The sequence below is a fragment of the Dermacentor andersoni genome, chromosome 2, assembly GCF_023375885.2.
Source record: "Dermacentor andersoni chromosome 2, qqDerAnde1_hic_scaffold, whole genome shotgun sequence".
In the NCBI taxonomy this organism is placed as follows: Eukaryota; Metazoa; Arthropoda; class Arachnida; order Ixodida; family Ixodidae; genus Dermacentor; species Dermacentor andersoni.
The window spans coordinates 62,597,961-62,619,008 of record NC_092815.1 but is presented as its reverse complement, the minus strand read 5'-3'; the positions used below and the strand labels follow the sequence as shown (position 1 = coordinate 62,619,008).

The 21,048-nt window shown below is 45.2% G+C and overlaps 1 protein-coding gene across 3 annotated transcripts in view; it reads right to left on the bottom strand.

Annotated features, from left to right (window-relative positions):
• Window positions 1-2,251: 2,251 nt before the first annotated feature.
• The window catches only part of LOC126542216 (synaptogenesis protein syg-2-like), a 291,341-nt gene continuing 272,544 nt past the window's right edge, over window positions 2,252-21,048 (bottom strand). For 2 of the 3 annotated variants that reach the window (XM_050189174.3, XM_050189175.3), the window contains exons 11-12: window positions 8,708-8,772; window positions 2,252-4,719 (exon numbers count right to left, since the gene is read on the bottom strand). In XM_050189174.3, the coding sequence (XP_050045131.1) occupies window positions 4,592-4,719; window positions 8,708-8,772 (193 nt within the window). In that variant the 3' untranslated portion in view covers window positions 2,252-4,591. The remainder of the gene's footprint in view (window positions 4,720-8,707; window positions 8,773-21,048) is intronic. The other variant, XM_055077078.2, reaches the window with a different exon arrangement.

Sequence of the window (21,048 nt, the reverse complement as noted above, 5' to 3'; positions counted from 1 at the left end):
TGATTTCTCTGAGGAGTATTGCAATCAGCAGTGGTGTATGATTTACAAGTGCGAGTAGCCTAACATCTCTGTTCCAGCACCCACTCATAATCGCTGTTATCTTCTTCTGCTGGCAGAAAGAAATTGAGTTCATTTGGAATTCAATCATCGCTTCGAGCATCGCTTTGGATGGGAGAGACTGGGAATAAGTGGGTTCGACGGAGTGGATAGGGTTAGTAAAAGGGAGGCGGTTAAATAGAAGCTGTGAGATAGAGAGCACATACTGGTCGCATAGCGGGATACAGAACGTTAGTAAACACCCGACGTCACTGCATTCAGTTTACGATAGGCGCGCTCAAATACCCGTCAAAACACAAATTCTTTATAGCATATGACTGAAACGGAAGCACCATGAGCGCATGATTCTTAATTTGTCTCAAATGCACTGCCATTATCTTAAATAATAAAACAGACCCTGCCATGCCAGGAGACATTTAGTGTTCAGTCGGTCGATAATGTGGATCCCATTGTTACTGTTTGATACCTTTCGATTACTCCCCTCAGCCGCTGTCAGCCAGCATCTTGCGAAGTTTCTCCCTCAGCGACATTTAGAAGGTGAGATATTTCGGCGCACATGTTCCGCCGTTGACAGAATTGGCCACACGAATGTGTTTACAGCGGATAGTCGAGTTTATTTCACTATACATGAAAATCCTCTGTATACCTCTGATTCACTCTCTTCATGGTTTTCTCAACCACCGTGACGTCGCGCTACTCTACAGTGCATATGGCAGCCGCAAGCCGGCATTGAGATAACCAAGGGCAAGTAATACTGCTAGCTTTCTCGTGTTAGTGGTGCCATGTCACCGCCGGCTAACATCGGCATCTATTCGCCGTCTATATTGTACAGCTGCTTAACTTTGTGCAGTACTCCGAGTAATCGTTCATGCGCTTTAACATTCGTATTCTGAGCAAACGTTGAGGAGTGCGTGCTATTCTGAATTGCATAACTATAATTTTAGATAAGAAGGCCCCAGAAAAGCTGTAGTGGCAAAGGTTGAGGTGATACACCGTATATTTAAAGCAATGCAGCGGCGGCGCGATTAAGAAGCATTATTCTCGCCGAGGAACGCGTTAGATCCCACAAGGTGACGACGGCCCAAGGTGTGTTTATCTGCTCGGTGTCTCCAATATACGGTCGCAGATTGATTTTGCAGACAAGTCGAACCTGTAAGATACCTCGAAGAAATTATGTTCATTCAACTATAGTTAACGGCTGAAAAATATATCAGCATGAGGTATAAAACTTAACATTGTTAGCTACAGTATTATCTAAAATCCAAAAAGTATTTCATTTGGAAGAATCCTTCTGCTTTGCTAGCCATGTATTTTTTTCTGTGTAATGTTAACGCTATAGCGATAACGGTCCCGTATCACAAACAATCCGGCGTCGGCGTCCAGCGTCGACCGTCGTTTTGGGAAGAATCATTTCCAAACACGCATATCCAACTACGCAGGCCCTCTGTGTAGCGCAGAGAAGTTACTGAACTAATTGAATTCCATGATAGCGTAAGATTGTAATTTTAATATGCGAGAAAACGTAATTCTCTTACGCGGTAGCTCAAACACAAACTCCAAACTCCACAATAACACAAGCGTTTTCCAGCTGCCGCTTCAGGGCTGTCTTAGTAGGAGCGGCGCGGCCCCCTCGGTTCCTTGCTCAACATCAAAACAAAGAACCACAAAGCTCACCTTCGTGCACAGCGTTCGCTGCCAGCGTTTCCCGGTAAACATTATGGTTATATAAGCTGTTATTCCCAGGAAACGGGAGGAGAACTGAGGGATATTTGAGTGTTATTGCGTTTTACTCTTAGAGGCGAAGGTTAAGCGTACTCCAAATTTTTATTTCTGATATCGCACTTTGACAAACTGTTGTCACGTAACGCTGTAGCGTAACAACTAATGTGTGAACATTTATCTTCAGCCTGTATTCCCGCAACTTCTTTCACAAGTTCTATCCGCAACTTACCATCACCACGGAAAATATTTCTTTGTCGCTACTACCACAATAGTGAGCGGCGAGGATCCGAATGGCAGCCACTAAAGAAGTGTTCTTATCTAAGAGAAATTTCCTGAATAGTGGTAGCAGGCAATTTCGTGAACGGCGGAGCAAACTTCTCTCTGACCACAGTACCTGGCTTGTTCCCGCCGCCATGGCAACTAAATAACGTACACTAGCAGACATAAGTGTGAGTCAGTCGGAATCGCGAGAGAGCAGCAGAATGACCACTTTATTGTAAAACAATTACGTCGCCATATTGAATGACGAAACCTTCAGCGCGCGTGGCAACGGCAGTAAATCTCTCCTTCAGGTTTGGTCCCACAGACAGGAAACACTCGCTCACGCTCACAAGAGGGACACGCACACGGATGGACGCCGGTACACAAACACACACCCAGGCACGCACAAGCCGTCTTTGCCAGCCGCGACGCTCGCTTCATGTTATGTACAAGTCGTGCGCACAGCTTGCTTCATAGCCTCTGGCCATGTTTCCAGGCAGTACCTGGCGCAGTACGAGTGCATACTGCTCTTCCACAATGTTGCCCGTCATAGACCACCGGGCCTAGAGGGAGCTTCACTGGACGCCTTTTCAGTTGTGCTCAAGCACGAGGGTAGTAGGCTCGCTCCGGCGATGATGGCTTGAAGAGGAGCGCGACCCAAGTGACAAAATTTGAATAGAGGGTGGGGAAATGTGGTGTAAGACGCTCCGAAGGTGAGTACACAAGCGACGAAAATAGGTTTCTTTCTTCCCTTTGTGAGGCAAACCAGGAGTTCCCTTTTGTGGACGTGCATATCACTTCTTTGTAAAGGGGATTACAACAGGGATGTCCATGAGGCCATGACGAAGAATCGTACGAACTGTAGTGCAGCGGAAACAAACCTCCGCGGAATCACGCGCGGTAACACTGGTGAGAGAGAGAGAACTCCTGCGGCATCTTGACACGCTGACTGAAATCTACGTCTATGTTCCTTGAAGGCCCATAGCAACTGTTTCCTTTTTAATTTCATAATTGCTGACGGCTAACAAGTGACCCCATGTCTCCTGAGAGCCACAACTAACGTACGGCTCGCTAGACCGTAAAGCTTGACCCTGTTGTACTTACGATCCGGTCATTTATAGCAGGCAATGTGCATGCGCCACACGCTATGGCATGGTTTATTTCATTTGACCAGATGAACATCTCTAGGTTTCCATGCTTTTTGCTGTATTCACTGGTGGTGACATAAACCCAGCGCGTTAATTTGATTATCAGTGAAGACCACACCTTTCATTTGAGACTTCATGAAGCCAAGCGTCCTTGTGTTCATTTCGTCCTTCATGTAGCACTTAATTTAGCCAAGACATAGCAGGACCCAACTAGGGTTAGTGTGTTGATAATCGCTGTGCATTGTGACTTCGTAAAGTAGGTCAGTCCAGTAAAGTGGAATAGTCTTCAGTTCTTTTTTCTGTATTTCATTTAAGACCTGCGCAAACGCTCCATAGCCACCCATTTTCCATCGCTGAAACAGCCTAATACATGAACAAAAGCACCTCGGTATTTTTTTTATGAGGGAGCCCAACAAGATAGTATTTCTGACAATGAGCAGAATAACTGAACACTTTCAAATGACTGAATAACATAAATAATCCTGCAGTCAGATGCTAAGAGAAATGCGAATGAGTTACATAAGAATCATTACCCTCACAGATGCTGATAGCAATGTGTTGGCGACGCTGTTTTCAGGGAACAGCTTGCGCTGACGGGCCCGCAGAAACACCAAAGGAACTGAACAAAATATGCCAACTACACCAATGCCTCGGCTAAATGTACATGGGTATTGTTGGAGTTAGGCTTGAGCTGCAAGTGAAGCAGAAATGTTAACTAACAGAGCAACTGGCCGGAAAGACTTGCGTGACGGTGCGGCTCGTCGTAGTGCTGGCACATGGCGCTATCGTTAGTACGTAGACCGAAGCAGTGGTTTTGACTGGCCCTGTCATCTGACGACGGCTCGAGTCAAAAAGATAATCGACCAAATAACCCCACTCCACAGTTCACATGTATACCTAGGCCCTTTGACCGACGCGAACGATCTCCATCTTTCTTTAACGCACCTTGATGTACGCGCTATACTCTCTTGTACAAAGCAAGCGCATTTCACGAGAAAAAAAAAATGTTATGGGAAAGAAACTTGTTAACCTGCGCTGCGAGGCATGCAGCAAAGAAGTCACTGGAAAATACATGTCCGTACTGCTATCGGCATTGGTTAGGCAATCTTAAGTGTTATCCACTTCTTCGAGTATTGTCTATGAGTCTCGTAGCTTCGTGGTCGATGTCACGACCCACTCTTTTCTTCCACGTTGAGCATTCTAGGTGCGTTGAGGACGACGACCGAACGGTAGAACACATTTTATCGTTTCTGCGCATTTCCCGTCTCATCTTCAGACGACGGCGACAGGGTCGTGCCGATCAGGCGGATAACGAAAGTCATGTTTCCAATGTCTCACTGCCATCACGTGGCGGCGACGAATGAAGCGGTGCCAGTTGGCGCCACAGTCGAGGGTCCAGCTGCTTAGGACGGCGACGGCACTCGTCCCTTCGGCTGTGACGACAGACCCAGGATTGTACCGTTGCTGCCGTTCAGTGCTGGTTTCATTGAGAGGGGATCCTTGAACGTGATCATTGCCGGCGGGTCGAATGCTGCGAGAGAAAAATGGTGTATCGAATCATACACTTGAATTTAACATGAAACAATAGACATTTGCATTTTGCCGGCTATAAGTAACCAGGTCAGCGCGTGTTGTATCTGAAGCCCCATATAACTAAATGCGCGTTCTTTCTTTTAATATTCTTTTACAGGGAAGTTAGCCTCTAGTTGGTCGGGATTTGTCGTGGGGTGCTCACAAAAAAAAAAAAAAAAAAATAGAGCCGGCATCTAGCGGCCGTGACCCCTCAGACAGACCTGAAATGATTGCTGGAAGAGGACTTTGTGTTTGACTTGCTGAGTAACAGAATTACGTTTTCTCATACATCCAATCACAATCTCATGCTATCATGTTTTTAGGTTGTGTGTAAGTAGCACTTTACGCACTTTCTGGCGCAATTTACTTTTAAACATTCATTTAGTTTAATAAGGCATTTGGCCTTGAAGAATGAGGATCTATGCTGCACTTCCGCATACGTGCGTGCGCGCTTGACGTACGTCACTTGCGGTGGTGGTGCTTATTGTCGAAGGGGACTTATTGTCTCTAGGCCCATACATCCAATAAGCACCCTTTACCGTACAGCTCAGCACACTCTAAGCTTCTAAAAAGGAATATAGTGCTTTATTTCTTGTCTGGCGCTCTCTGGTAGAGCGCCAGACATTCCATGGTAGAAAGCCTTCAAAGGCAAATGGCACGCTTGGAGGCAATGGGGTATCCGAGGCACGTTATAGTCTCAGATGCTGAAAGCCTGCATCGCAGACGGAAGGCGGAATCGCGTATGAGGGACGAACAGAGAGCAGAAGACAGGAGAAACAAAAAAAGAATAAATATACGAAGATAAGGCAGCAGTGATTCCCTAACTACGTTTATCACAATCTTGAAAACATAGGGCAACGTGCCAGCGTCAAAATGTCAACAGCGCCAAATAAGCGTTTGAGATTGTGCAAGTGGAGCTGCCCTATGAGAATGCTCAAGCCAGTCTGTACCATCGAGCACAAAGACGCTTATGTCACCTGCAACAAGGGAGTTGTTTACAGAATTCTACTCCCATGTGGAATACACTGCTAGGGTCAGACCTGCAGGTGCTCGAACGTGAGTCTGCAAGAGCACCACAAGAAAGTCAGCAATATTGCTACAGAGTACAACTGGCAGCTAAATGTAACAAAATGTGACGCGCAGCCACCTTGCCTTCCTCTTTTTGATCAGACTGTTATCGTATATCGGCCTCGCAATAGCTTAACCAGGGAAATCGTAGAAGCTACCGAGATTGCACGGGTAATGAGATGATTGCGTCAGTTGGCCGTCAGCGGCTTTGTCAAGGAAAGAGCTTGAACTCTTGACATAGTCTGTACGTGGCAGTGTATCTTTGTTTTTCTTGCAGTTTCAGATGGGTGGATATATATTCTCGGGATCCGCAAAAAATCTTTGTAGAATGTTAGTTTTTGTCCTCTCTCGACTTATCCCACCTCCTTACTGCGCTAGGTTACTTGCTTTACGATGAATAACCAACATGCCCAAACCTATTTCTTTCTGGAAACTATAGCATCTGAGCCGCAGCGAGTTTTCAATGCGCGTCTCAACTGGGAGCTTTATTCATCCAAGTTATGTCCAACACAGATTTAGAGTAAAAATAAATCCGCTGCCTTTACAACGTGTGTAATTGGATGTACAGAAAAGCAGGTGTGGACGTTAGACAAGTACCACCACCACAACACCGCCTCTATAAGCGACGTAGATCACGCGCGCACTCACGCACGTCTGTGGAAGTGCAGCATGTGTAATCATTCTCGTAGGCCTAGCGCAGTTGAGTTATTGAAGTAATTCAATTTTTGCAAGTAAAATGCTTTAAAGAAATCGCAAAATTATGACTTACGCTTAACCTGTAGACGGGATAGCGTCGGATAATAATTCGAATACACGAGAAAACATAGTTCTGTTACGTGGAAACTCGAACACAAATCCTTCCAGCTGCCGCTTGTTGTGCGCCCTCCACCTGGCGCAAGTGCTTTATGGACCTAATTGAATTTCTGAGAGTAAAATACCTCAGGAAATTCGTAAAGTATCACTTACGACAACCTCCAGACATGGTAACGTCGGATTCTAGTTCGAATGTAAGATAATGCCGGGTGTGTGTTTTTCTTTAGCTGCATACATTTTTTTAAAAATTGCCTATGGCAGATGGCTCAATTTCAAACCTCGATCTAAATTACTCGTTGAAGCGGCCATTACTTCTACGAGAAATCAAAATGTGCAATTGAAAACTTAACATAATTAGTCTAATTATTCTTTCAATTAATTACATTAAGCCACATATGTTAATCTATGAATTAGAGCGGCTGAGTTCGCACGCCGTATCTACTTAAAATGAATGCCCTGCACAGCACCCCTTCCGAGATATCAATTTTCAATATGTCCGACGAAATGCAATGGCGTTCTAAATACTTTTTACCCGCCGTGGTTGCTCAGTGGCTATGGTGTTGGGCTGCTGAGCACGAGGTCGCGGGATCGAATCCCGGACACGGCGGCCGCATTTCGATGGGGGCGAAATGCGAAAACACCCGTGTACTTACATTTAGGTGCACGTTAAAGAACCCCAGGTGGTCAAAATTTCCGGAGTCCTCCACTACGGCGTGCCTCATAATCAGAAAGTGGTTTTGGCACGTAAAACCCCATAATTAATTAATTAATTATTAAATACATTTTTAAGAAACCGCTGTTTTATGCATTGAAGCAGAAAAGTAACTGAAACACCAATGCATTTTGACGGACACTGCAAATTATTATCTCGGAACTGGTCCTACCCAGAGAATTCGTTCCAAGTGGATACGCCAGGCTAACTAAGCGGCTATAATTCGTAGATTGAAACATGTAGCCCTACGTATACAGTTAATTAGCATAAGTACATTATTTACTCAAATGAACATCTGATTTCTTGTAGAAGTAATGGCCGCCTCATCGATTAATTTAGGTGAAGGGTTCGAATAGTGTTATCTGCCATAGGCAATCTTTGAAAAATTGGGGGCAGCTGAAAAAAAAAGCGCACCCTGTATATAATTTTGTTGCGAGCAAAGTCAGACACAATCTCCTTTTCGAGCTGTGGCGCACTGGGTGAACACGACACAAAATATAATCTGTGAAACAGACTGATACCAGAAAAGGGAGCAAATTACACACACAGGTTCAAATAAAGTGCTCGTATATTCCTACCTGCATAGCTTTATCAGATGAACTACGCCAGTAGCTATATTGAAGGTCTGCTCACTGAGGCAACTGAGGCTTCTAAGCAACAAAATCACTGTTCCTGGCTCTTTTTAGGGTTAGGTTTAACCGCGCCCTGTGACGGCATTTGCACTGTCCTGAAGTGTAACAGAACTTCCTACGTTCTGAGGACTTCCCTGCCATACATTTTGATGACAGGCTCACATGCTCATAAAAACTGAGGAGAACAGGAAACAAAGCCAAAGCTACTCCCCAGTGCTGCCCTGAGTGAAGAGACGATGCACAATAACAGGCATGCTAATCGAGTGGCAGTGTGAGCTAACGCCTTAACTCGTCTCTTTATCTTCTGCTTTTGACTGTGCTTTCACTCAAACTAATAATTTCCTGCTTTATTTTCTCTCGTACCCACTGTTGGGATTCTTTCGTTCACATAAAACAAAACGATTGTGTAATGTAAAGTAACATTGTACTTTTGTTTTTTAACGAGATAGCAGCTGTTACACTTCATAAAATTGAAACTCAGGCGAGTTTCTTCATGATGGCCAAGAAGAGCATAGTAAGCAAGAGGACGAAGAAGGACACAACGACCAAGGGCGATAACTCACAACTGTGAGTCCCTGCGTTATTTTGTCTTTCTTGATTCCTTTGCTCGCGCAATGTTTTCTTGCGTCACTGCGTTTACGACGGATAGCGTGCTTTACTTCTAAAAAGCCTCCGGAAATAGTTTACATTTCCAGCAGACCAAAACGGCGGCTGCCTCTCACCCATGAGTTCCGTCCCCAAGTCCAAGTTTCCTTCGACCAGATCGTGTGGGACATGGTTGCACTCTCTGAAAGCAAGCGAATAAAAAAAGCAGATAGGTTGATAGATACGAATATTCTCAGAATATCTTATCATCTGCCCACGGTGCGGCTTCAAATGCGCTAATATTTTTCACAGCAAACATATGTGCGTACAGCATATTAATAACATCATATGTACTAGGCGAGAAAGTCTGCGGTCAACAAAGGTAAACGTGTGCACAGTATTAGCGTTACAGAAAACTACTACTTCGTATCGCGGAATTCGACATGAAGAAAGCTGAGGTGCTCTCGCGCTGCTTTCACAGCATCACTTGAAAGAGTGCTCAGGTATCCTACACGCCAGGGCTGTTGAGCAAAAGTCAAGGACCGCTGTTAAGGAAAGACTACAACACAAATATCACCTGTCGTCGATTCATGAGGCATGATTGGGGTGGTTCCGCGCGCGCGCACACACACACACACACACACACACACACACACACACACACACACACACACACACACACACACACACACACACATATATATATATATATATATATATATATATATATATATATATATATATATATATATATATAGTGGTTTTCTTCAAAGTTCAGCACGCAGGACCCGACGTAACATACGCAGGAAAGAGACGACGAACTTTCTGGAAGACTTCTTTTACTTAACGTTTTCGGCTGGTGGACCAGCCTTCGTCAGAGTACAGTCAAGTTCGCCGTCTCTTTCCTGCGTATATATATGTATATATATACACACTTATTTTTGATGTTTGGTTTTAGAACAGAAGCGTTGACCAATTAAATAGGGCACAGAGATATATGCCTAAAGAGGTGGAATGAAACATCCTTAGGAAGTTCCCACGCGGAAGCCACCGCTCCGAGACATTTGGTATGTTTTCCCTGTCACATGGCCACAATTTATAGAAACTGTGGTCGTGCATCTTTTAGCTGAGGATGTCGATGAAATTACGGGACGCGCTCGTCACCGAAATTTGCAGTGTGTCTCTTATGGTAGTGTGGTACTGGTAAAAAAAATTCATCAGCATTCTAGCGGTCAACGTCTCCCTTCTTTGAGGTCCTGGATCCGCGACTTAAACCATGTTCACCACATTGCAAAGAGTTGTTCTGTAGCTGTCTCGGCACACGTCCTGCCTCTTCGAGGAGTGAAGTGCAACTGCGTCAGTTGTGTACATGTATAATATACATATATATATATATATATATATATATAGAGAGAGAGAGAGAGAGAGAGAGAGAATTTTTTCCGCATTCACAATCAATTAATTATCCTGGTTTTACGTGCCAAAACAACGATATAGTAGGAGACGCACCGTAGTGGGGGACTCCAGATTACAACAATTTTTACCACCTGGGTTTCCTGATCGCACACCTTAATATAGCTATAGTCGAGCGTTCTTAAACGCTCCTGTCGCAATGCGAACGCCGTGGCCGCGATCGAATCTGCAACCTCCCCTTACTCAGCAGGGAAAGGCAGTAGCCAAGAAAAAGAAAAGGAGAAAGAAAGAAAGAGATGGGTGCTTCTCCAAGCCGTTTGTCGTTTTTCTTTAGACGGGAAGTGGCGGTAGCGAGTGTTTGCATTATTTTACTTGGTTATAGGGCAAATCAGCAAGCTCAATTTGTCGCTCAGCATGCTGCTCGTTGTGCTTAAAGTTTTCCTGCCTAGCGGAAAACATAGGATTAGGAACGGTAATTCCTTGTGACCCTATGATTACTGTGGCAAACTACAACAAAATATACGATTCAACGCCACAATATTTTTTTTTTTAGTTTTCTTCTTCCAAACTCTCTTGGCAGGAGTAGAAACGTTTACCCCGTCGACGCCGCACACGCAGCGTCCATTTGTCACTGAATGCCTCCTTTATAACATCTACAGGATCTTATTCCTTCTTCAACGGCGGTGCTAGATGGTACACGAAAAACTTGAACTAAATGCCGCACAAGCTTTAATTTAAAGCAAACGCCACTGCAATCGCCAGTTGTCGTTTCACCTGCTCAAACTGCTCAAGCTCAAGGAGGCTGTGGTTGTGTTACCGATAACTACTTATCAGGCCACTCACGTATTCACCAATTCAAGTTGGAGTGACTCGGCCTCCCGCACCCCTTATTTTCCATTTCATTTTCCATTCAGCGGCAGCCCGAGTGCATTATCACTCTGCAGATGCAGTATAGCCTAATTCGGTTTTGTCGTCAGCGTTCGTTAGTAGCCTAGCTCCACTTACTGGGTTCTGGGTGGGGTGGGGGGGGGGGGGGAGCGGGGCGCTCGCGAGTATGCATATGCGGAAGCACGCGAGCTTGACGCATCTCTTATCTTAGATTCATGGCGTTGATCTTTCTTTCTCCCCCGCTGCGTGGCCCTCACGGGGGCGGCGCAGCGGCTAGAGTCGGAGACCGCCGTACGGACTACATACAGGCACGACGAGCAGGCTACAGCGCAGTCTGGACAACATCGTCGTTGAGCGGCAGCCGCCACCAGCACGCACTGCCAAGACGCGGGGCAGTGCCACGAAGGATAATTGTTGGCGGACAAATGATTTCGCCAAAGGAGCAGCGCGCACCGCCAACTTTTAGATCGCAAAGATCCCGAAGAGTTGAGCTAGCCTTAGGCGCACTTCGTGAATACCGCACTGTATGGCGGCATAGCGTGCGTGCTTCTCTTCGTGCGCTAGTACTTAGAGCCCGCGCGCTTAATGCTCCCAATGTGTGGAGAAAGCGTAACGTGCGTGGCGATAGTCGTAGTGACTGCCGAAATGATCTCTGCTGCTTAGAACATGCGCGAGCTGTACTGACGACTAATGAACGTGTGATGGCCTCTGCGGAGAAGTCGCAAACGACACCCGAGGGGCGCCTTGGGGGCTGGTTATGAGGGCCGCAATGCTCAAGTGTGCATTTCGTTCTCACAAGCACTTTTTTTCTCCAGTCAGCGCCAGACGTGTCTCTATGAGCGCGGATGGCATGCCGTACGGCTGCGGAGATAAATGTATGTTTTCGCATTAATAGCGACTCAAGACCGGGGAAATTATTCACTAGGCAAATGTTTTTTTTTCCTCTTTGGGCAGCGTTAGGTCTCCCGCTATATGCCCTAGCAATAGTGTTGCCTCGGTGGCAGTTGTGTCATTCTTCAACGCAAGCGCAAGATAAGGCGTCCCGCGTGTGCGTGATAGACGCGCCTTCACGAATGCCTTGGAACAGCAACCACGACTTCACAGTGCCTTGCAGTACTGACGTATACAAGAACATTGAATTATATTCACATTTAGTGGTATGTTATGGTATGAAAAACTTTATTCATGGTATGAAAAACTTTATTCTGCACATTTTATGCTCACAGTTATCTCAAAGGTCACTCTGGGACATGTTCAATTTAGTTTGGGCCCACAAACTGTTACTTTATCTGTTCTGAAAAAAAGTATGAGCGCTTCACAGGAAACACATGTATCTAGTCAAATGTCCTCTTCACTGCTTCTGTCCGTGTTTTGTTGCCTCCTGTCTGATTCCATTCAAGAATAAGTTTGCGATCAGGTGCTTGTACCTCAATTCATGTCAGGTCTAATTATCTGCACGCTGTTATGTTGTAGGGGGAAATGTCCTTTTATTAGCATTTCTTAAACGGGTTATCTTAGCAAAACTCGAAGATTTAATACGTTTTCAGTACATGCACGAGTGTAAAGAGCTAGCTCATGCAGAGTATGCACTTATGAGACCGCTTGAGAAGAAAAGTTACGCAACAAATACTTTTCAAGTGGAGAAAATCCTGAATTCTTTTCACCTTCTTCACCTCTCCCCAGCTATAACTTGTATGATGTGTGGGCTTCAAAACATTATCTCGCTTTACTGCACGCGGTGGCATATTTATCATCATGCGGAACTGCACGATAAGTTACACAACCGTATGCGTAAAAAAAACTTGAATCTGTTATAAAAACGGGCTCTTCACAGGGCTTGGGATAGATTGCTGATTGCAGACACGACGAACTCGTTCTGCGCCGTTTTATGTGTGTGTGTCATCATCATCATCATCATCATCATCAGCCTAGTTACGCCCACTGCAGGGCAAAGGCCTCTCCCATACTTCTCCAACTACCCCGGTCATGTACTAATTGTGGCCATGTTGTCCCTGCAAACGTCTTAATGTCATCTGCCCACCTAACTTTCTGCCGCCCCCTGCTACGCTTCCCTTCTCTTGGAATCCAGTCCGTAGCTCTTAGTGACCATCGGTTATCTCACCCTCCTCATTACATGTCCGGCCCATGCCCATTTCTTTTTCTTGATTTCAACTAAGATGTCGTTTACCCGCGTTTGTTGCCTCACCCAATCTGCTCTTTTCTTATCCCTTAACGTTACACCCATCATTCTTCTTTCCATAGCTCGTTGCGTCGTTCTCAATTTCAGCAGAACCCTTTTCGTAAGCCTCCAGGTTTCTGCCCCATATGTGAGTACTGGTAACACACAGCTGTTGTACACTTTCCTTTTGAGGGATAGTGGCAACCTACTGTTCATGATTTGAGAATGCCTGCCAAACGCACCCCAACCCATTCTTATTCTTCGGGTTATTTCAGTCTCATGATCCGGATCCGTGGTCACTACCTGCCCTAAGTAGATGTATTCCCTTACCACTTCCAGTGTTTCGCTACCTATCGTAAACTGCTGTTCTCTTCCGAGACTGTTAAACAGTACTTTAGTTTTCTGCAGATTAATTTTCAGACCCACCCTTCTGCTTTGCCTCTCCAGGTCAGTGAGCATGCATTGCAATTGGTCTCCTGAGTTACTAAGCAAGGCAATATCATCAGCGAATCGCAAGTTGCTAAGGTATTCTCCATCAACATTTATCCCCAATTCTTCCCACTCCAGGCCTCTGAATACCTCCTGTAAACATGCTGTGAATAGCATTGGAGATATCGTATCTCCCTGTCTGACGCCTTTCTTTATAGGGATTTTGTTGCTTTCTTTGTGGAGGACTACGGTGGCTGTGGAGCCGCTATAGATATCTTCCAGTATTTTTACATATGGCTCATCTACACCCTGATTCCGTAATGCCTCCATGACTGCTGAGGTTTCGACTGAATCAAACGCCTTCTCGTAATCAATGAAAGCTATATATAAGGGTTGGTTATATTCTGCACATTTCTCTATCACTTGATTGATAGTGTGAATATGGTCTATTGTTGAGTAGCCTTTACGGAATCCTGCCTGGTCCTTTGGTTGACAGAAGTCTAAGGTGTTCCTGATTCTATTTGCGATTACCTTAGTAAATACTTTGTAGGCAACGGACAGTAAGCTGATCGGTCTATAATTTTTCAAGTCTTTGGCGTCCCCTTTCTTATGGATTAGGATTATGTTAGCGTTCTTCCAAGATTCCGGTACGCTCGAGGTTATGAGGCATTGCGTATACAGGGTGGCCAGTTTCTCTAGAACAATCTGACCACCATCCTTCAACAAATCTGCTGTTACCTGATCCTCCCCAGCTGCCTTCCCCCTTTGCCTAGCTCCTAAGGCTTTCTGTACTTCTTCTGGCGTTACCTGTGGGATTTCGAATTCCTCTAGGCTATTCTCTCTTCCACTATCGTCGTGGGTGCCACTGGTACTGTATAAATCTCTATAGAACTCCTCAGCCACTTGAACTATCTCGTCCATATTAGTAACGATGTTGCCGGCTTTGTCTCTTAACGCACACATCTGATTCTTGCCTATTCCTAGTTTCTTCTTCACTGTTTTTAGGCTTCCTCCGTTCTTGAGAGCCTGTTCAATTCTATCCATATTATAGTTCCTGATGTCCGCTGTCTTACGCTTGTTGATTAACTTAGAAAGTTCTGCCAGTTCTATTCTAGCTGTAGGATTAGAGGCTTTCATACATTGGCGTTTCTTGATCAGATCTTTCGTCTCCTGCGATAGCTTACTGGTTTCCTGTCTAACGGCGTTACCACCGACTTCTATTGCGCACTCCTTAATGATGCCCATGAGATTGTCGTTCATTGCTTCAACACTAAGGTCCTCTTCCTGAGTTAAAGCCGAATACCTGTTCTGTAGTTTGATCCGGAATTCCTCTAGTTTCCCTCTTACCGCTAACTCATTGATTGGCTTCTTGTGTACCAGTTTCTTTCGTTCCCTCCTCAAGTCTAGGCTAATTCGAGTTCTTACCATCCTGTGGTCACTGCAGCGTACCTTGCCGAGCACGTCTACATCTTGAATGATGCCAGGGTTCGCGCAGAGTATGAAGTCGATTTCATTTCTAGTCTCACCATTCGGGCTCCTCCACGTCCACTTCCGGCTAACCCGCTTGCGGAAAAAGGTATTCATTATACGCATATTATTCTGTTCTGCAAACTCTACTAATAATTCTCCTCTGCTATTCCTAGAGCCTATGCCATATTCCCCCACTGACTTGTCTCCAGCCTGCTTCTTGCCTACCCTGGCATTGAAGTCGCCCATCAGTATAGTGTATTTAGTTTTGACTTTACCCATCGCCGATTCTACGTCTTCATAAAAGCTTTCGACTTCCTGGTCATCATGACTAGATGTAGGAGCGTAGACCTGTACAACCTTCATTTTGTACCTGTTATTAAGTTTCACAACAAGACATGCCACCCTCTCGTTAATGCTATAGAATTCCTGTATGTTACCAGCTATTTCCTTATTAATCAGGAATCCGACTCCTAGTTCTCGTCTCTCCGCTAAGCCCCGATAACACAGTACATGCCCGCTTTTTAGCACTGTATATGCTTCTTTTGTCCTCCTAACCTCACTGAGCCCTATTATATCCCATTTACTACCCTCTAATTCCTCCAATAACCCTGCTAGACTCGCCTCACTAGATAGCGTTCTAACGTTAAACGTTGCCAGGTTCAGATTCCAATGGCGGCCTGTCCGGAGCCAGGTATTCTTAGCACCCTCTGCAGCGTCACAGATCTGACCGCCGCCGTGGTCAGTTGCTTCGCGGCTGCTGGGGACTGAGTGCCGGGGTTCGATTGTTGTATTCATATAGGAGGTTGTGGCCAAGTACTGCACCAGGGTGGCCAATCCTGCTCTGGTGAGAGAGTGCGTTACCGGTTCTGGTCACCGGGATCAGGCCGCACTCCAGGCCTGTTTGTGCAATTTTCTCAACACACGGTTTTTTTTTTTGTATTTTCCGGTGGAGAATAGCGCGGCACCGGGATTTGAATCACGGTCCTCTTGCACTGGAGACAGATACTCTACCGTCCCCGTAGGAGTTAAATTAAAAATTAATTTATGGGGTTTTACGTGACAAAACCACTTTCTGATTATGCACGCCGTAGTGGAGGACTCCGAAAATTTCGACCACCTGGGGTTCTTTAACGTGCACCTAATTCTAAGTACACGGGTGTTTTCGCATTTCGCCCCCATCGAAATGCGGCCGTCGTGGTCGGGGTCTGATCCCGCGACCTCGTGCTCAGCAGTCTAACACCATAACCACTGAGCAACCACGGCGGGTCCCGCAGGAGTTGTACGCCTAATTTAACCTACAGTGGTGCCCTACTTGGTCAGTCAAGGTGGAATAATCTGAGCTCGGTTATACCGCATGGATGGCACTCGGCTAGAGAACCTGGCATTTATGACCTGCACATGTGAGTGTGAGGCCATACATATTTGAAGATATATATCTTTCTTTTTTTTTTTTTTAGGAGGGTTCCCGTACAGTGATAAAATAAAGGCAAAGACATTAAAAGAAAGAAAAAAAAACAGAAAAAGGGGCGGAAAAAAAAAGGAACATAACAGGTGATTTGAACTCGTGACCCTTCGATGTTGGCCGGAAAGATAGCTCAGTCGGTTGGTTCGTCAGGCCCCAGGCTACTTTCAAGCGCCGCAGCTCCTGCTCCGAGCCTCACACTTACGTGGAAAGAGACTCATGTTGTCCGCGGTGGTCGGTAGTTGGAAGGCATACTTTCTAGGAAAAATGGCCGCTCAAGGAGAAGAGCGAACTCGAGCGGCTTTAGAGGCTAGGAAAACTGCCTTAAAATATTTAGACTTGAGGGAAAGCTTCGTTAACAAACTATAACACGGCAATCAGCACTCGAATACGACGAGAGAAATTACTGAGACGTGGAAAATTCCCTTGAAAAAAAGTCTGGTTTGCTAGACAAATGCTTGTATGTATTGAACCCCTTAAAAGATGAGGGGTGAAATATGCGCTCACCGAGAGGGCATCTTCAGCACGAGACATCCACAAGGCAGCTTACAGAGATGTGGAGAGCTTCGCGGCCGGAACGAAGCCTCCCTTCTCCGCCGGCCAAGAGGGGGAAACGCGCTTTCAGATCGCTCAAGGTTGCGTGGACAAAGCATAACTCTAGCGTCTAGGAAAAGCTTAACCAGGTGCGATGGCGGCACGCATAGCGTGGGAAGCTAGCCGCCAGAATAACTATACCAAGGACTGCTGCTGATGAGGGCGAAATACCTTCGTGTAATTATAATAACCCTAATAGGACTACTTTCGAAAAAAAAAAAGGAAACAGCCCAGAGGGCTATACTACGAGAGCTATGACTGATAGTTTTCTATATATATATATATATATATATATATTCATCTCATCTATGGGATCGCATGCGCGCGCTGTTTCTTTGTCTCTGCGTGTAGTACAGTTAAGAGAGCCAGTTTAAGGTCGGAGAAGAAGAAAGAAGAGAAAAGCAAAAACTGCAGCGCCGTGGTTTTAAAGCGCACCCATGGTAGAGAAACGGAATGCGATATAAGCGTGCGTAGCCATGATACGCACACGACAAACTGCCTTAAAATATTTAGACTTGAGGGAAAGCTTCGTTAGCAGACGATAGCACGGCAATCAGCACTCGAATATAATTATAACTCTAATAATAATTGTAAATATTCATCTCATCTATGGGATCTAATGCGCGCGCTGTTTCTTTGTCTCTGCGTGTAGTACAGTTAAGAGAGCCAGTTTAAGGGCGGAGAAGAAGAAAGAAGAGAAAAGCAAAAACTGCAGCGCCGTGGTTTTAAAGCGCACCCGTGGTAGAGAAACGGAATGCGACATAAGCGTGCGTAGCCATGATACGCACACGACAAACTGCCTTAAAATATTTAGACTTGAGGGAAAGCTTCGTTAGCAGACGATAGCACGGCAATCAGCACTCGAATATAATTATAACCCTAATACTAATTGTAAATATTCATCTCATCTATGGGATCTAATGCGCGCGCTGTTGCTTTGTCTCTGCGTGTAGTAGTTGAGAGAGCCAGTTTAAGGGCGGAGTAGTTGGAAGGCATACTTTCTAGGAAAAATGGCCGCTCAAGGAGAAGAGCGAACTCGAGCGGCTTTAGAGGCTAGGAAAACTGCCTTAAAATATTTAGACTTGAGGGAAAGCTTCGTTAACAAACTATAACACGGCAATCAGCACTCGAATACGACGAGAGAAATTACTGAGACGTGGAAAATTCCCTTGAAAAAAAGTCTGGTTTGCTAGACAAATGCTTGTATGTATTGAACCCCTTAAAAGATGAGGGGTGAAATATGCGCTCACCGAGAGGGCATCTTCAGCACGAGACATCCACAAGGCAGCTTACAGAGATGTGGAGAGCTTCGCGGCCGGAACGAAGCCTCCCTTCTCCGCCGGCCAAGAGGGGGAAACGCGCTTTCAGATCGCTCAAGGTTGCGTGGACAAAGCATAACTCTAGCGTCTAGGAAAAGCTTAACCAGGTGCGATGGCGGCACGCATAGCGTGGGAAGCTAGCCGCCAGAATAACTATACCAAGGACTGCTGCTGATGAGGGCGAAATACCTTCGTGTAATTATAATAACCCTAATAGGACTACTTTCGAAAAAAAAAAAGGAAACAGCCCAGAGGGCTATACTACGAGAGCTATGACTGATAGTTTTCTATATATATATATATATATATATATATATATATATATATATATATATATATATATATTCATCTCATCTATGGGATCGCATGCGCGCGCTGTTTCTTTGTCTCTGCGTGTAGTACAGTTAAGAGAGCCAGTTTAAGGGCGGAGAAGAAGAAAGAAGAGAAAAGCAAAAACTGCAGCGCCGTGGTTTTAAAGCGCACCCATGGTAGAGAAACGGAATGCGATATAAGCGTGCGTAGCCATGATACGCACACGACAAACTGCCTTAAAATATTTAGACTTGAGGGAAAGCTTCGTTAGCAGACGATAGCACGGCAATCAGCACTCGAATATAATTATAACCCTAATACTAATTGTAAATATTCATCTCATCTATGGGATCTAATGCGCGCGCTGTTTCTTTGTCTCTGCGTGTAGTACAGTTAAGAGAGCCAGTTTAAGGGCGGAGAAGAAGAAAGAAGAGAAAAGCAAAAACTGCAGCGCCGTGGTTTTAAGGCGCACCCGTGGTAGAGAAACGGAATGCGACATAAGCGTGCGTAGCCATGATACGCACACGACAAACTGCCTTAAAATATTTAGACTTGAGGGAAAGCTTCGTTAGCAAACGATAGCACGGCAATCAGCCCTCGAATATAATTATAACTCTAATACTAATTGTAAATATTCATCTCATCTATGGGATCTAATGCGCGCGCTGTTTCTTTGTCTCTGCGTGTAGTACAGTTAAGAGAGCCAGTTTAAGGGCGGAGAAGAAGAAAGAAGAGAAAAGCAAAAACTGCAGCGCCGTGGTTTTAAAGCGCACCCGTGGTAGAGAAACGGAATGCGACATAAGCGTGCGTAGCCATGATACGCACACGACAAACTGCCTTAAAATATTTAGACTTGAGGGAAAGCTTCGTTAGCAGACGATAGCACGGCAATCAGCACTCGAATATAATTATAACCCTAATACTAATTGTAAATATTCATCTCATCTATGGGATCTAATGCGCGCGCTGTTGCTTTGTCTCTGCGTGTAGTAGTTGAGAGAGCCAGTTTAAGGGCGGAGTAGTTGGAAGGCATACTTTCTAGGAAAAATGGCCGCTCAAGGAGAAGAGCGAACTCGAGCGGCTTTAGAGGCTAGGAAAACTGCCTTAAAATATTTAGACTTGAGGGAAAGCTTCGTTAACAAACTATAACACGGCAATCAGCACTCGAATACGACGAGAGAAATTACTGAGACGTGGAAAATTCCCTTGAAAAAAAGTCTGGTTTGCTAGACAAATGCTTGTATGTATTGAACCCCTTAAAAGATGAGGGGTGAAATATGCGCTCACCGAGAGGGCATCTTCAGCACGAGACATCCACAAGGCAGCTTACAGAGATGTGGAGAGCTTCGCGGCCGGAACGAAGCCTCCCTTCTCCGCCGGCCAAGAGGGGGAAACGCGCTTTCAGATCGCTCAAGGTTGCGTGGACAAAGCATAACTCTAGCGTCTAGGAAAAGCTTAACCAGGTGCGATGGCGGCACGCATAGCGTGGGAAGCTAGCCGCCAGAATAACTATACCAAGGACTGCTGCTGATGAGGGCGAAATACCTTCGTGTAATTATAATAACCCTAATAGGACTACTTTCGAAAAAAAAAAAGGAAACAGCCCAGAGGGCTATACTACGAGAGCTATGACTGATAGTTTTCTATATATATATATATATATATATATATATATATATATATATATATATATATATATATTCATCTCATCTATGGTATCGCATGCGCGCGCTGTTTCTTTGTCTCTGCGTGTAGTACAGTTAAGAGAGCCAGTTTAAGGGCGGAGAAGAAGAAAGAAGAGAAAAGCAAAAACTGCAGCGCCGTGGTTTTAAAGCGCACCCGTGGTAGAGAAACGGAATGCGATATAAGCGTGCGTAGCCATGATACGCACACGACAAACTGCCTTAAAATATTTAGACTTGAGGGAAAGCTTCGTTAGCAGACGATAGCACGGCAATCAGCACTCGAATATAATTATAACCCTAATACTAATTGTAAATATTCATCTCATCTATGGGATCTAATGCGCGCGCTGTTTCTTTGTCTCTGCGTGTAGTACAGTTAAGAGAGCCAGTTTAAGGGCGGAGAAGAAGAAAGAAGAGAAAAGCAAAAACTGCAGCGCCGTGGTTTTAAAGCGCACCCGTGGTAGAGAAACGGAATGCGACATAAGCGTGCGTAGCCATGATACGCACACGACAAACTGCCTTAAAATATTTAGACTTGAGGGAAAGCTTCGTTAGCAGACGATAGCACGGCAATCAGCACTCGAATATAATTATAACCCTAATACTAATTGTAAATATTCATCTCATCTATGGGATCTAATGCGCGCGCTGTTGCTTTGTCTCTGCGTGTAGTAGTTGAGAGAGCCAGTTTAAGGGCGGAGTAGTTGGAAGGCATACTTTCTAGGAA